The sequence below is a fragment of the Thalassophryne amazonica genome, chromosome 4, assembly GCF_902500255.1.
Source record: "Thalassophryne amazonica chromosome 4, fThaAma1.1, whole genome shotgun sequence".
Taxonomy (NCBI): Eukaryota; Metazoa; Chordata; class Actinopteri; order Batrachoidiformes; family Batrachoididae; genus Thalassophryne; species Thalassophryne amazonica.
The window spans coordinates 115,896,674-115,913,408 of record NC_047106.1 but is presented as its reverse complement, the minus strand read 5'-3'; the positions used below and the strand labels follow the sequence as shown (position 1 = coordinate 115,913,408).

At 42.6% G+C, this 16,735-nt stretch overlaps 1 protein-coding gene across 1 annotated transcript; it reads right to left on the bottom strand.

The window, feature by feature from the left end:
* Positions 1-1,234: 1,234 nt before the first annotated feature.
* Positions 1,235-16,156, bottom strand: guca1c (guanylate cyclase activator 1C). Its single transcript, XM_034168961.1, has 4 exons — positions 15,889-16,156; positions 13,080-13,229; positions 5,478-5,565; positions 1,235-1,416 (listed from the first exon to the last, which is right to left on the bottom strand). Exons 1-4 carry the CDS (start codon positions 16,081-16,083, stop codon positions 1,280-1,282), a joined length of 570 nt encoding a protein of 189 aa, XP_034024852.1. The 5' UTR covers positions 16,084-16,156; the 3' UTR covers positions 1,235-1,279.
* Between the last annotated feature and the right edge of the window lie 579 nt (positions 16,157-16,735).

Sequence of the window (16,735 nt, the reverse complement as noted above, 5' to 3'; positions counted from 1 at the left end):
GTCAGACATTTCCTGTAGTTCTTGACCAAGTTTTCACACACTGCAACAGATCTTCTCCACATCTTTCAGGTTTGGAGTTTCAGCTCCCTCCAAAGATTTTCTATTGAGTTCAGGTCTGGAGACTGGCCAGGCCACTCCAGGACCTTGAAATGCCCCTTACGGAGCCCCTCCTTAGTTGCCCTGGCTGTGTGTTTGGGGTCATTGTCATGCTGGAAGACCCAGCCATGACCCATCTTCAATGCTCTTACTGAGGGAATGAGGTTGTTTGCCAAAATCTCACAATACATGACCTCATCCATCCTCCCTTCAGTACAGTGCAGTTGTCCTGTCCCCTTTGTAGAAGAGCACCCCCAGAGTATGATGTTTCCACCCCCATGCTTCACGGTTGGGATGGTTTTCTTGGGGTTGTTCTCATCCTCTAAACATGGTAAGTGGAGTTGATTCCAAAAAGCTCTATTTTGGTCTCATCTGACCACATGACCTTCTCCTATGCCTCCTCTGGATCATCCAGATGGTCACTGGTGAACTTCAAATGGGCCTGGACATGTGCTGGCTTGAGCAGGGGGACCTTGCTTACTAATGTAATCTTTGTGACTGTGGTCCCAGCTCTCTTCAGATCATTGACCAGGTCCTCCTGTGTAGTTATGAGCTTTTCAGAATCATCCTTACCCCACAAAGTGAGATCTTGCATGGAATCCAAGACCGAGGGAGATTGACAGTCATCTTGTGTTTCTTCCACTTTCTAATAAATAATCATAACAGTTATTGTCTTCTACCAAGCTGCTTGCCTGTTGTCCTGTAGCCCATCCCAGCCTTGTGCAGGTCTACAGTTTTGTCCCTGGTGTCAGACAGCTCTTTGGTGTTGGCCATGGTGGACAGGTTGGAGTTTGATTGATTGAGTGTGTGAACAGGTGTCTTTTATACAGGTAACAAGTTCAATTAATACAGGCAAAGAGTGCAAAATAGAAGGGCTTCTTAAGGAAAAACTAACAGGTCTGTGAGCCAGAATTCTTGCTGGTTGGTAGGGGATCAACTTATACTTATTTCATGCAATAAAATGCAAATTAGTTATTTAACAATCATACAATGTGATTTTCTGGATTTTTTTAGATTCTGTCTCTCACAGTTGAAGTGTACCTATGATACAAATTACTGACCTCTCCATTCTTTGTAGGTGGGAAAACCTGCAAAACTGATAGGGGGTCAAATACTTATTTCTCCCACTGTACCTCTGGGTAGGAAATTATTACAGTTTTCCTTTAAAATTTTTAGAAGTGTTTCACTTTACAGATTTCCTCTTCTGACCCTTAATGATGATTCCCAGAACATTGGTGAGATCCATCATCTTGGAGAGCATGTCCATGATGTCAGGATGTTCACGTGCTCCACTGATGAACTCCTCCAGCGTCAGCTCACCTGAGACAAGTTATAAAGGTGTTTTTTTTAAGACGATCTTAAAATCAACATTCCTCCTAATCATTCCAAACAAAACTCTGGAGACCTGGGGCCTCTTGTGCAAAGCGTGCTTACACACAGAAATATGACGTATGTCCATCTCCACGCCAATGTTCAGATGTATCAAAATGAAATGGCCATGGAAATGTGCGGTTCATCAAACAAAAATCCTGACTGACGTACGTACGTTTCTACAACTATTGTTCCACTGCTGACAAAGAGGTGATGCTGGGAAACCGTTAATAGTGTGAAAACAAGAAGTCATCAGAGTGATGTGCACATCAGAGACACAGTGCTGAACATTTAACACACCCACATGTTTGCAGTTATATGGATGGACATAAAAGCATGTGCAAAGTGATTACGAAAATGGCACTAACAATGGTTGCATTAGCGTCAGAGGACCTTGCAATCTGATGTGAGCGTATATTCACGAAACCTGAGGATTTTCTTGCAAATGACAATAATTGGCTCATAAACCAACTTTGATTACCAAGGCCAGTGTTACTGAAGGTGCGCACAGAACTCATCCCAGAGTGCAATATGGTGAGGAGCCAGACGGTTGTCTGTGTCCACACAGCTAATGACCACGCTGCACTTCCGGGAAACAGGGGCATTCCAGCGTGAGCTGCCTGATCACTCAGGAGTGTGCCAGTCAACCTTAAGCCCCTTTCACACCGGGCCTGCTCTCTGAGTGCTCCTCTAAAGTTTTGCTTTCAAACCAATACTGAGGTCTCATCTATCAAAGAACACACTCTGGAGTCTTTTCTTAACCTGGGAGGTGATGGTCTAGTGGTTAAGCATTGGGCTTTAAACTAGAGGATCCTCGGTTCAAACCTTAACCAGACCGGAAAATCACTAAGGCCCCTTGGGCAAGGTCCTTAATCTCGAAGCTGCTTCCGGTGTGTAGCGAGTACCTTGCATGACAGCACCCTCATATCGGTGTGTCTGTGTGAATGAGTGAATGTGAGGCATCATTGTAAAGTGCTTTGAGCTTCTGATTCGTATGGAAAAGTGCTATATGCAGTCCATTACCATTTAGATGAACAGCTGAGTTCACCTGTTGTGTGTGAGTTCACCACATCTGTTGTGTGGGCCACTGAAGAGGAGGTACTGCTGGCCCACCACCAGAGGGCGCCCTGCCTGAAGTGCGGGCTTCAGGCACGAGAGGGCGCATCCACCCCACGGGAGCACCTGGGAGTGACAGCTGTCACTCATCATCAACGCCAGCTGTCACTCATCAACCACCACCATAAAAGCCGGGCAGCATCTCCACCTCGCTGCCGAGATATTGTCTACCAAACAGGTAAACTCTCAGCTGTTATTTGTGCCGAACGCACGTAATCATTTCTGGATTGTTTGCAGGCGTCCTGTTTTCCCTACTTACCGCTGGAGGCTGGGTTCGTGGATGTTGGAGGAGTGACGGTCTTCACTCCTCACTTCGAACTTGTGATAAGTAGTGATTCAGACTCTGCATTACTGTGTTTGAGGTGGAGGTGTTATTCCCGCCTAAGGAAACGTATTTGCTGACTATTTACTGGGCGTGTACACACACCCACTATTGACTGTTTCTGCTTCCTGCCAGCAGTACCAGGTCTGACAGCTGGAGACGGTGGCCATCTGGGGACTCAGGACTTGGCGGCTCTGGTGTGCTTCAGACCCGCTGGCAGTGGAAATCATGTGGGGCCCGGCTCTTCTCTGGACGGACATCTTCTATCCTCGAGCCTGCCCACACGTCACCTTTGTATATTGATTGCATACAAATTCTGTGATTGTCTGTATTTCGTTGTGCACATTCACAACAGTAAAGTGTTATATTGTTATATATGTTATATATATGTATATATATGTTATATATATAGTGTTCCATTCATTTACGCCCCCTGTTGTGGGTCCGTGTCACTACACTTTCCCAACAGAATTATTACTAATCCAACTGAAAAAACAGTGAAGGTATGTACCAGTTTATTTATTTTATCTAAAACAAAGCTATGACTGAGGAAAATTGACAATGTTATGGATGAGTGAAAAGTTGATTATATTGTGGTGGTAGAGCTGAAACAACTAATCGAGTTAATCGATTAAAATCGATTATTAAAGTAGTTGTCAACTAACTTAGTCATCGATTAGTTGCTAAATAACTTTGTTTTACCGCAAATGTTTCGTTTCTTCCATATAATCAACTTTGCTTTCAATCTTGAACTGCTGCTTCGTTGGTTTCATTTGTTTTATTTCCCTTTATTGTTGTGTGGGCCGCTGAAGAGGAGGTACTGCTGGCCCACCACCACCAGAGGGCGCCCTGTCTGAAGTGCGGGCTCCAGGCACCAGAGGGCGCTGCCGCCTCACAGGAGCAGCCGGGGTGACAGCTGTCACTTATCGCCTACGACAGCTGTCACCAATCATCTGATCAGCAGTGGTATATCAGCAGGACGACATCTCCACCTCTTTGCCGAGATATCGCTCTACCTAGAAGGTACCGTACTCAGCCGACTGTGTTCGCTTTTTTGACATTAACCCTTTGTTACTTTTGTGCGTTAAATAGCAGACATTCTTCCAACGAGAGGTGGAGGTGGTTTTCCCGCCATACGGGTTGCTGGGTGCAAACGCACCCACATTTAACTGTTTTTGTTCCTCGCCAGCAGTACCAGATCCGACACGCGGAGGCAGTGGCCACCTGGGAGTTCGGGACTTGGCGGCTCCAGTATTCCCGGGGTTCGGTGGCGGAGGAAATCGTGTGGTTCCGGTTCTGCTTTGGACAGACGTCTCTTATCTTCGAGCCTGCCCACGTGACACATTTTGTGAATTGACTTCTTTGTCTATTGTTGTAATTCGTTGTGTTTGTTGTGCTTATTCACAACAGTAAAGTGTTGTTATTTGACTTCCTCCATTGTCCGTTCATTTGCGCCCCCTGTTGTGGGTCCGTGTTCCTACACTTTCACAACATTTATCTTAATTTTACCCCACTAAAACCCTAAAGAGCATATGTCTCTGAGGAATAAATTTACCTTTTTTTATGTTAAACTGACCTGTTATGGTCTTCTGAAACAGTTGACAGATGTATTTTATGCTAACGCCGATGCTAACGCGTTAGCATGTCTATGGCGTTTTCAATGTTAAAGTTAGCATTAAGCTGCTGGCATTTCAGCATGTTTGTGCATTTGTTTTCTGTATAATAATTAATGGCTCAGCGTTTGTTGTCGTAAAAGAGTCAAATGTATTACAAATTAGAATATTTTTAAATTTATTTTTATTTATATGTTAATAATAATAGCAACAATAATAGTAATAATAATTAATAATGCTACAATATAATTTTAGAGAAAGAGACATGAGTCACATGTGTCATTGTGAAATGACCACATAGTTTACAAATTATACAGAGAATGTTGCACATATAATGAGTCAGGCTGCAGTTTTTGATTTAGGTTTTATGGTTAACTGGTTATGCTAATTGCTCATTTGCAGCAACAAAAATACCTATTTTTTCACCATATATTTTATAACACTTATATGTTTCAATGTTGTTTTATGGGAACTCAGCACTTTGGTAAAGCAGTGCCATTTGAAATAATTATTTTTGTTCTTTATTATAAACTGTTTTATTCTTTATTATTTTATATTTCAACAGCCAAGGGACATTTGACGATTTGTTGATTTTCAAGTATTTTAAGTTTTCAAATAATGTTCTGTTGTTAAATAAAGTGATGGAAGGAGAGAAATTGTTTCCCTGGCACATTTTTAAAAAATTCCCCACTAATCCGATTAATCGTGTCGAAACCCCATCAGATTCATCGATGATCCAAATCGTTTGTTGCAGCCCTATTTGGTGGTAATCTGAATCTGCTTCGAAATTGTTGCTTTTATCTGTTCTGTAACATTCTCGCCCCATGATATCAAAAAGCTCTGACATCACGTCAGAATTCTGACTGGCCTCCTATGTGAGTTGGACATTAATGTCCCAGCACAGGTTTACAAAAACATTTTTAAAAAATCACGTGAATTGAGTTAGACACATTCCTTACCCTCTCCTTTCACATCAATCTTTTCATATATGAGAGTCACAATCTCTTCTGGAGGAAAATCATAAATCCTGGTGATGTCTTGAATTGCCTGACAGAAGAAACTGCACAGTTAATTGTTAAACAGACCAACACGCTCTGTATCAAGTGATGGGATGTGACATGTTTCAGGCTGGTTCACCATAAAAAACATAAATTCTTTTGCTGCAGGCTCTTTTCTAAAGTACAGAAAAACTGAAATGGCTGCTGGGAGGTTAGACACTATTCTCACTGTTTAGCAATTTAAATTGATGAGCTGCCTGAACTTAAGCAGCACATTTATTCAACTTATCAGAAAACATCCAGCTGGAGATAACTGTGTTCTAAGGTTACGGATAACAATAATTTGAGTTTTTTTCGTTAATTCATTTTCTGTACCCGCTATGAATTAAGGGTCATGGTGGAGATGAAACCTGTCACAGTGGTCATTGGGTGGGAGGCGGGGTACACCCTGGACAGGACACCAGTACATCCACAAACACATCCGCACTCACGGTCGATTTAAAGAATCCAGTTCACCTAACCTGCATGTGTTTGGAAGTGGGAGGAGTCAAGAGCACCTGGATAGAACCCATGGAAACATGGAGAGAAATTACAGACTCCACACAGAATGGACAAGGTTGACAGTGAACCAGGACTTTGAGGCAACAGTACTAACCACAAAGCCACATGTTTGAAATAATAAAAACTTAATTAAACTGAGGTAATTTAATTAATTAGATGAAAATCTGGCCTAGAAAGTATTCAGGACTTCACTTTTTACACATTTTGTTATGTTACAGTCTCATTCCAAAATAGAGTAAGTTCATTTCTTCCCTCAAAATTCTACTCACAACACCCCATAATGACAACATGAAAAACGTTTTTTGTTTTATTTTTTGAAAATTGATTAAGAATAATAAAAAAAACACTAAGAAATGTCCATAAATATGCACAGCCTTTACTCAATACTTTGTTGATTACAATTACAGCATCAAGTCTTCTTGAATGTGATGCCACAAGCTCAGTGCACCTATCTTTGGGTAGTTTCGTCCATTCCTCTTTGCAGCACCTCTCAAGCTCCATGAGGGTGGATGTGGAGCGTCAGTGCACAGCCATTTTCAGATATCTCCTGAGATGTTCAATCAGATTCAGGTCTGCACTCAGGCTGGGCTACTCAAGGACATTCACAGAATTGTCCTGAAGCCACTCCTTTGATATCTTGGCTGTGTGCTTAGGGTCATTGTCCTGTTGAAAGAAGAACTGTCACCCAAGTCTGAGGTCTAGAGCACTTTGGAGCAAGTTTTCATCCAGGATCCATCCATCCATCCATCCATTCATCCATCCATCCATTTTCTTCTGCTTTATCTGGAGTCGGGTCACGAGGGCAGCAGCTCAGGCAAAGCCCTTCAGACCTCCCGATCCACACACGCTCCCCCAGAACCTCCGGGGGAACCCCAAAGCGTTCCCAAGCCAGCCGAGAGATGTAGTCCCTCCAGCATGTCCTGGGTCTTCCCCAGGGCCTCGTCCCAATGGGACGTGCCCGGAACACATCTCCAGCGAGGCGTTCAGAGAGCATCCGGAAAAGATGTCTGAGCCACCTCAGCTGACTCCTTTCGATGTGGAGGAGCAGCAGCTCGACTCCGATCTCCTCCCGAGTGACCGAGCTCCTCACCCTATCTCTAAGGGAGCCAGCCACCCTGCGGAGGAAACTCATCTCGCCCGCTTGTACTCGCGATCTCGTTCTTTCAATCATGAGCAAATCTCATGACCATAGGTGAGGGTTGGAACATAGATCGATCGGTAAATCGAGAGCTTTGCCCCCTTGCTCAACGCTCTCTTCACCACAACAGTCCGATATAGTGACTGCATCACTGCAGACGCTGCACCGATCCGTCTGTTGATCTCACGCTCCATCAGTCCCTCGCTTGTGAACAAGACCCCGAGATACTTAAACTCCTCCACTTGAGGCAAGGACCCTCCACCGACCTGAAGCGGGCAAGGCACCTTTTTCTGTTCGAGAGCCATGGCCTCGTATTTGGAGGTGCTGATCTTCATCCCGGACCCTTCACACTCGATTTGACGAAGCCAACAAAACCACATTGTCTGCAAACAGCAGAGATGAGAGTTTGTGGTTCCCAAACCAGACCCCCTCTACACCCTGGCTATGTGTAGAAAATCTGTCCATAAAAGTAATGAACAGAACCGGTGACAGAGGGCAGCCCTGGTGGAGGCCAACGTGCATTGGAAACAGGTTTGACTTACTACCGGCAATGCGAACCAAGCTCCTGCTGCGGTCGTACAGGGACCGGATAGCTTTACCAAGGACCCCGGACCCCGTACTCCAGGAGCACCCCCCACAGGGTGCCCCGGGGGACACGGTCGAACGCCTTCTCCAGATCCACAAAGCACATGTGGACTGGTTTGGCGAACTCCCATAAACCCTCGAGCACCCGATGGAGGGTGTAGAGCTGGTCCAGTGTGCCGCGACCAGGATGAAAACCACACTGCTCCTCCTGAATCTGAGGCTCGACTATCAGTCAAATTCTCCTGTGTGATTCTCCTATAGTTGGAATACACCCTCCGGTCCCCCTTCTTAAACAGAGGGACCACCACCCCGGTTTGCCAATCCAGAGGCACTGTCCACGACCGCCACGTGGTGTTGCAGAGGTGTGTCAACCAAGACAGTCCCACATCATCCAGAGACTTAAGGTGCTCAGGATGGATTTCATCCACCTCAAGAGCTTTGCCACAGAGGAACTTCCTGACCACCTCGGTGACTTCGGCCTGGGTGATGGATGAGTCCATCTCTGAGTCCCCAGTCTCTGCTTCCTCTTCGGAAGATTTGACAATGGGATTGAGGAGATCCTCAAAGAATTCCTTTCACCGCCCGACAACATCCCAGTCACGGTCAACAGCTCCCCACCCGCAACGTTTCATCCAGGATGTCTCTGTAAATTTCTGCATTCATCTTTCCCTCAATCCTGACTAGTCTCGCAGTTCCTGCTGCTGAAAAACATCCCCACAGCATGATGTTGCCACCACCATGCTTCACTGTAGGGATGATGCCTGGTTTCCTCCAAACATGACGCCTGGCATTCACGCCAAAGAGTTCAATCTTTGTCTCATCAGACCAGGGAATTTTGTTTGTCATGGTCTGATAGTCCTTCAAGTGCCTTTTGGCAAACTATAGGTGGGCTGCCATGTGCCTTTTACTCAGGAGTGGCTTCCGTCTGGCCACTCTACCATACAGGCCTGATTGGCGGATTGCTGCAGAGATGGTTGTCCTTTTGGAAGGTTCTCCTCTCTCCATAAATGAATGCTGGAGCTCTGATTGAGTGACCATCAGGTTCTTGGTCACCTCCCTGACTAAGGTCCTTCTCCCCTGATTGCTCAGTTCAGAGGGGCGGCCAGCTCTAGGAAGAGTCCTGGTGGATCCAAACTTCTTCCATCTATGGATGATGGAGTCCACTGTGGTCAATGAGACCTTCAAAGCAGCTGAAATGTTTGTGTATCCTTCCCCAGATTTGTGGCTCAAGACAATCAGAGGTCAAGGAAAAGGCTGTGAATAGCTATGTACGTGTGATTTCTTAGTTTCTTTATTTTTAATAAATTTGCAAAAAAAAAAAATGTTTTTTCACTTTATCATTATGGGGTATTATAGTAGAAAAAGCTTGAATCTTCGACTGGACTGGGTTGCTTGACGCGAGGACGTTTTGCTTCAAATCGCAGAAGGTTCCTCAGCTAAAATTCTTGCTCTGGTGGTCTAACTTCAAGACAGAAGTCAGACCACCAGAGCAAGAATTTTATCTTTTTTCTACTACATCATCCGTTCGCAGATGATGGAGGCCACTGTGCTCATTGGGACCTTCAGCAGAAAGCAGCGGAGGTGTTTCTGTACCCTTCCCCAGATTTGTGCCTTTACACAGTCCTGTCTCGGGTCTGCAGATGGCTCCTTTGACTTCATGCTTGGTTAGTGCTCTGGCGTGCACTGTCAGCTTTGGGACCTTGTATGCGGATGGGTGTGTGTCTTTCCAGGTTGTGTCCAGTCGACTGGATTTGCCCAGAGTGGACTCCATTTAAGCTGTACAAACGTCTCAAGGATGATCAATGGAAACAGGATGCACCCGAACTTCATGCCAAATACATGTGTTTTTATTTATTTGTTTATTTTTTTGTTGTTTTAAATAATTTTGCGAAAATCGCAAAACTTTTTTCACATTGTCTTTGTGGGGTGTTGTGTGTGGAATTTTGAGGGGAAGGGGGAATTTTGTCCATTTTGGAATGGGGCTGTCACATAACGAAGTGTGGGGGGAGTGAAGTGCTGTGGAGGCTTTTCAGGTGCACTGTAATTAACAACACGTTATGCTACCTTCTCAAAACTTTATCCCCCGGTATGAAATGCGGGAGGATATAGCGATTAGCATGTCCATTTGCCTGCACAAGGGGAGGTGATGGTTTAGTGGTTAAAGCGTTGGACTTGAGACCAAAGGATCCTCAGTTCGTATCCCAGCCTGACCGGAAAATCACTAAGGGCTCTTGGGCAAGGGCCTTAATCCCCTAGTTGCTCCCGGTGTGTAGTGAGTACCTTGTAAGGCAGCACCATCACATTGGGTTGAATGTGAGGCATTATTGTAAAGTGCTTTAAGCATCTGATGCAGATGGAAAAGCGCTATATAAATGTAGTCCATTTACCATTTACTATGGAAACCACCTGGACAACTGAGAGCCTACACAGAAACATTATGGGGTATTGTTTGTAGAATTTAGAAGAAAAAAAAAAGAATTTCATCCACTTTGGAATAAGGCTGTAATATAAAATGTGGAAAAAGTGAAGCGCTGTGAATACTTTACATATGAACCATATAGTGTAGACCAGCTACAAATATTATTGCTATGATAAAAAACAACTACCTGGATTCAAGATAGTGGCAGTTCTATAATTAATTATTAAAATTATTCACTCACCGTATCGATGCCAACTAGGCTCAGTTTGACCAAAAGTCTTGATAAAAGTGATTTCTTAGGTCCATATTCAACTTTGATTTATTTGAAATTACAAAGGAAAACTGAATAAACTGCTAAAACTGTTCCACAATTACAAGAAGTAATGTAAATACGAGGTCTGTGAGAAAAGTATCGGATCTTTTTATTTTTTTCAAAAACCATATGGATTTGAATCACGTGTGATTGCATCAGCCAAGCTTGAACCTGCACATGCGTGAGTTTTTTCACACCTGTCAGTTGCGTCATTCACCTGTGAGCAGGCTTTGTGTGAGCAGTGGTCCACCCCTCTCGTCTGATTTTTATTGCGAATAAATGTCTGAACGATTTGGAGCTTTGCTGCATCAATTTTTTTCCAGAAACTGTGAGAGACCTCCAGGTGGGCACCGTTCGGAAAATTAATATGGCTTTCAGGGACGATTTTATGGGGATTATACAGATTAAGGAGTGTTACTGCCGCTTTAAGGACCGCCCACAACTGCTGAGAGCGTGGCGCGCTCCGAGCGCCGATCGACATGCTCAGACCCAGCTGAAACAACCAGATCATTTCCAACGTGAAGGCTTTGTTGATCCGGGACCTCGTCTGACTTTCACAAAAAGGCAGGAGACGTGGACATCAGCACTTTTTCGGCACATTCCACTGTTACATGAGTTTTTTTCATGAAAGAAAAGCGGAGGGATGCGCCATGGAGCCGTTCATTACGCGGGACAAAACCACCTCCGTGTTGGTCTCACAGGACGGCTTTCAGGTGGATTTCAGATGGATTCCGGTTGCTTTTCAGTCGTGTGATTATCCGATTGTGATTGTGCATGAGCTGGACATGCCCCAACATGTCCTGGAAGGCTTCATCACGGCGTTGCTTTGTGCCATGCGGCTCCACCGCGACGCGCGGAACTCCTCTGCACGTCTGTCTTAATGTGCCAAAAAAGTGCTGATGTCCACGTCTTTTCACAATTCCTGTGCTAGTCAGATGACATACCGGATCAAGACAGCGTCCAGTTTAGAAATGAATGGCACATTCCACTGTTACAGGAGTTTTTGTCATGGAAAGAGGAGCGGCTCCACCGTGCATCACGGTGGAGCCGCATGGCGCAAAGCAACGCCGTGATGAAGCCTTCCAGGACATGTTGGGGCATGTCCAGCTCATGCACAATCACAATCGGATAATCACACAACTGAAGAGCAACCGGAATCCATCTGAAATCCACCTGAAAGCCGTCCTGTGAGACCAACACGGAGGTGGTTTTGTCCCACGTAATGAACGGCTCCGTAGCATGTCCCTCCGCTTTTCTTTCCATGAAAAAAACTCCTGTAACAGTGGAATGTACCGAAAAAGTGCTGATGTCCACGTCTCCTGCCTTTTTGTGAAAGTCAAACGAGGTCCCTGATCAACAAAGCCTTCACATTGGAAATGATCCGGTTGTTTCAGCGGGGTCTGAGCATGTCGATCGGCGCTGGGAGCGCGCTGCAGTTGTGGGCCGTCCTTAAAGCGGCAGTAACACTCCTTAATCTGTATAATCCCCATAAAATCGTCCCTGAAAGCCATATTAATTTTCCGAACGGTGTCCACCTGGAGGTCTCTCAGTTTCTGAAAAAAATTGATGCAGCAAAGCTCCAAATCATTCAGACATTTATTCACAATAAAAAACCGACGAGAGGCGTGGACCACTGCTCACACAAAGCCTGCTCACAGGCGAATGACGCAACCGACAGGCGTGAAAAAACTCACGCATGCGCACGAAGGTTCAAGCTTGGCTGATGCAATCACACGTGATTCAAATTCATATGGTTTTTGAAAAAATAAAAAGGTCCGATACTTTTCTCACAGACCTCGTAAAACTGAAAAATAAGTTCAAACTACTTAAATGATACACATGAAAATAAACATTGCTGTGTAATCCTATATGGCACTGTGAATGTGCCATAAACTTTTGAAAATAATGAAAAGCTGATACATTTCCAACATTTAAAAATAAAATCTGTGTGAGATACATTTCTTTTCAGTGATAACAATACCTTGTTTTTTAAGGTGGTCTCATTTCATTTCAAAGAACATTTTCATCTTTTTTATTTTTTATAATCATTTTATTTTTCAGTGACAGGGGAGGTGACTAAGGGTTAGTGCACTTGTTTCCAATGCAGAATGTACCGGTTCAAACTCCACCCTCTGCCCATTCTCCTTGTAATATGGAGTTGCGTCAGGAACGGCATCCGGTGTAAAGCTTGTGCCAAATTAACGTGCAGACTCACCTCAGATCTGCACGGCAACCCCAAGTAAAAACCAGGGAGAAGCAGAAAGGACTTAGTTTTACTTCATTTCTGAGTGATCAAAAACTGTCTCTGCCATTATATATGGCATAATTTCCACTAATTTAATAATGTGACATAATCATTGGTGTGTTCACTTTACAAATCTTTTTGTCCCTGAAATAAAAACATATCCATGTTTAGACAAAGAAGCTCTCTGGATGTTAGGTCAAGGTCACAAAAACTCTTATGCTGACTGATGCTCAATTTTACATTTAAGTGAAACAACATCTATGAAAGTAAAATAAATAAATGAAGAAACAAATAAAGTATACCTTAAATATAGTCTCCAGTTCTTCCTTGTCAATTTTTCCATTTCCATCTTGATCAAACAGCTTGAAGTACCATTTTAGTTTCTGGTTAATTTCTCCTTTCAGTAATAAACTTATTGCTGCGATATATTCAACAAAGTCTATGTAGCCATCCTGTAAAACAAAGCAAAAACAAACAAACAAAAAAGTTACAACACTATGCTTTGTCATTGTACTACATTAACCAAACATGATATATATTCAAGGTTATTTTTCAAAACTTTAAGTTGTGCTTGTCAAGAGAAGCTGTTGTCCATCCATCCATTCATCCATCATCCGTACAGCAAAACTTTCTGTGTCCGGAAACTCAAGAATCTCAAAACTCTCAAAATTGAAAATGTGATACATTAATACTAGGACATCAAAGATCTGCCTGCCAAAAATCACGCATTTCTGATATTTTAACTGAATTTTGGCTTTCAAGTCGAATATGTACAGCCCTGAAATGGTCGAATCGCCCGCTAGATGGCGACAAAATGCTCAAATGTCTCGACCGTTTCTTCATTTGAGAAGTTAAATTTTGGTAAAAAGAAGAAGAAAAAAACCACATAAAAATAAGATGGGGCTGGCAGCCAAAATCAAGTTATAATTGTGCCCCTTGCTCTTATGGGTAACTTACTTGTTTTGTCAATGTAATTGTATTTAATGGGTAAAACTCTTCTATGCTATATATTGTGTAAAACATTGACATTTGCAGGAGAACAAAGGTCCAAGTCTTTAGGATCCTGGTGCTTCCTGTTTTATTGTAGGTTTGTGAGACTTGGATACTAACCAGTGACCTACGGTGATGACTGGGGGGTAATCCTTGTCAGGATATCTCCCCCATCCTTACGTGGGAAGGTAAGATACATGAATACATGACCAGGGAAGAAATTATAGATGTGAATTGAGAGAATTTACACAAAAGAGGGGCCAGTCACTTCAGAATGGAAGATCTTGCATTTATAGCCAACCTTTGTGCATCCACAGTAAGTATGTGTTCAAGATGGGAATAGGCTTTTTTTAATTAAATTCCCTCTATCGGGTCCAGGGCAAGACCATGTCATTGAGGCTTATAGTAGTTTTTTTTTTCATTCTGTCAGCCATGTACAAATCTGGATAAGATGAAATGAGTGATAATACTGCAGCAAACTTTCTTTGCAGGGGGTGGGGGAGAAGATATCCAGGGTAGGGGGTAAGATATCCTAGATAAACTGGGATACTGGATCTGATCCAGATTGAATATTTTGTAGTCATTTAAATTTATAAATGAAAACCCCATTTAATGCATATTTTACATCATACTTTAATGAAACATGCCCCAATCACTCTCATATTTGAAAGTGAGGTGCAGACTTGCACTATCACCTAACAAAGTTTGATCTGGATCTGATCCATACTGAGGATTTTGTGGACTTTTTTATTTAATATTGAAAAGCCCATTTGTTGTACATTTTGCATTATATCTCAATCAAAAGTGCCTCAGTCACTCTCATTTTTCTGTTATTGATTTAACTACACCACCAAAATTGGATGGAGGTTCCAATTTTATGCCCGTTTGTCTATCTTCCAGTAATCAGTCGGAAACCAAGTGCCAAAAAGCAATGACAAATTGTGCGTAGCACAGATGACAATGTTCTGTGAAAATTATCTGAAAAAAATCCAGAAACCAAAAAAGTAAAAAAAAAAAATTAAAAGCCACTTCTAACAGGACCTTTACTTTGTACGACGTTGTTCTAGGGTCACATAGAATTTTTTTTTTTAGACTTTGAGAATAAAGTCGTAATATTACGAGAATAAAGTCGTAATTTTACGAGAAAAAAGTCATAATATTATGAGAATAAAGTCTGAATTTTACGAGAATAAAGTCATAATATTCCGAGAATAAATTCGTAATTCTATGAGAATAAAGTCATAATATATTTTGAATTTTTTCTTGTAATATTATGACTTTTTTCTCGTAATATTATGACTTTATTCTCGTAATATTACGACTTTATTCTCGAAGTCCCAAAAAAAAATAAAAAATAAATAAATAAATTCATTGTGGCCCTAAAACTCCGTCGTGACTGAAAGGTTTTCCAAGGTAAAATTTTGTGGAATTGGAGATGAGTGTTGGCGGAAGTTTGCATTCTATGAGCGCGGTGCTCTAGTTTGAGTTATAAACTTTTACTGCTGTGAAATAATAAGAAAATAACACTTTATCTCTCTAATTTAGTACATTGCTCTGTTTATAAACAGTCTTTTGCTCACTGATTAGCACACCTGCTCCTAACCCATCATCAATCCAATTCTCTAACAATCTGTAAGCTGGCAGACACATATATAGGATATTACATAGACAAAAGAAAATCCATCAATCAATCGACCTCTATCTATCTATCCAGGGTGCATGCCTAGGCTTTCCCAAAACCTAAGTATGTGATTCATATATTTTTTTTACTGCGTGTACATTGTTAAAGACTTCAGCACTGATCAAATCATAACCGACTGCCCTCCCTTGATCCTTGAGAATTAAATTTTATCAGAGGTCACGGTAATTGCTTTCGCTGTTAAATCTTCTTGAGATCAAACAATATTCTCAGATTAAACTGCACACTTATTTTGTGATTCTTCAACTGTCCAGTTTTAGAAAACTAAATATTAAAGAATGTGCATTTATAGCAAGAATTCACTAACGAAGAAGCCCATCATTTGTCTGTCAAAAAAGGTTAACGCTACATTTCAGCCTTTATAGAAACAAATCTGCAACATATTTTGTCTAAAAGAAGAAACAGAAAAGGTGCATTTATACCCCATCCATGTCAAAGGTGAAGAAGACCTGGTCCACGTAGCTGCTGGCCTCCTCTGTCATTCCTTGCATCTCAAGCATACCCTTCAGTTCAAAGAGCGTCATGAGTCCAGACGGAGACTCTTTCATGAACTTGGTGTACCAGTGGTGCATGTCCTCCTCCAGGATATCATCTAGGTTGGAGCTATGGGCACCCATCGTTACTCCAATGAGGTGATCGTGTCCAGAATCCTGCCAGGAGCCGGCGGCTCAGAGTCTACTGTGTCTGCAGAGCACCTCTGCACTCATGCAATGACCACGGTAATCTTTAATTCTTAGGAAAGTACAGGTAACTCTTTAATGGGATAACTGAAGCAGTCCCAGAAAGTCACATCACAAACACGGAGGTTGGCAGGAAGTGAGGTGGTGCCATTACGTTCATGCAACTGACCCTCAATGTGCAGCCCGATCTCACGCAGTTCACGATGGCATTGGTTCGAAAAATTCTCAAACAACAATAACTTCAGGATTCAGGCCCCTTTCAATTTAAAGATTTAATCTTGCAGCAAGGGGGCAAGTGACAGCATACAACAATATTGTATTACAGCATTTGCACATGAAAACCAGATAATTAAAGCAGGGAGTCCCATCAGGCTAGTCAACAGGCAAACTCAGTTCTTCTGTTTCTTCAGAGCACATATACATTCCAGATTAATATCCCCCACAAAAGTCTGCTGTGAGAAGGCATCTGGTCAATAAATGCAATGTTTAAAGCAGCAGTTCTCTTTAATCCTTGTACAAAATTGTCAAACTAAAACATGTCATCTCATACAGCAGTTAATACAACAAAATGTCTCTTCAAAAGAATGAA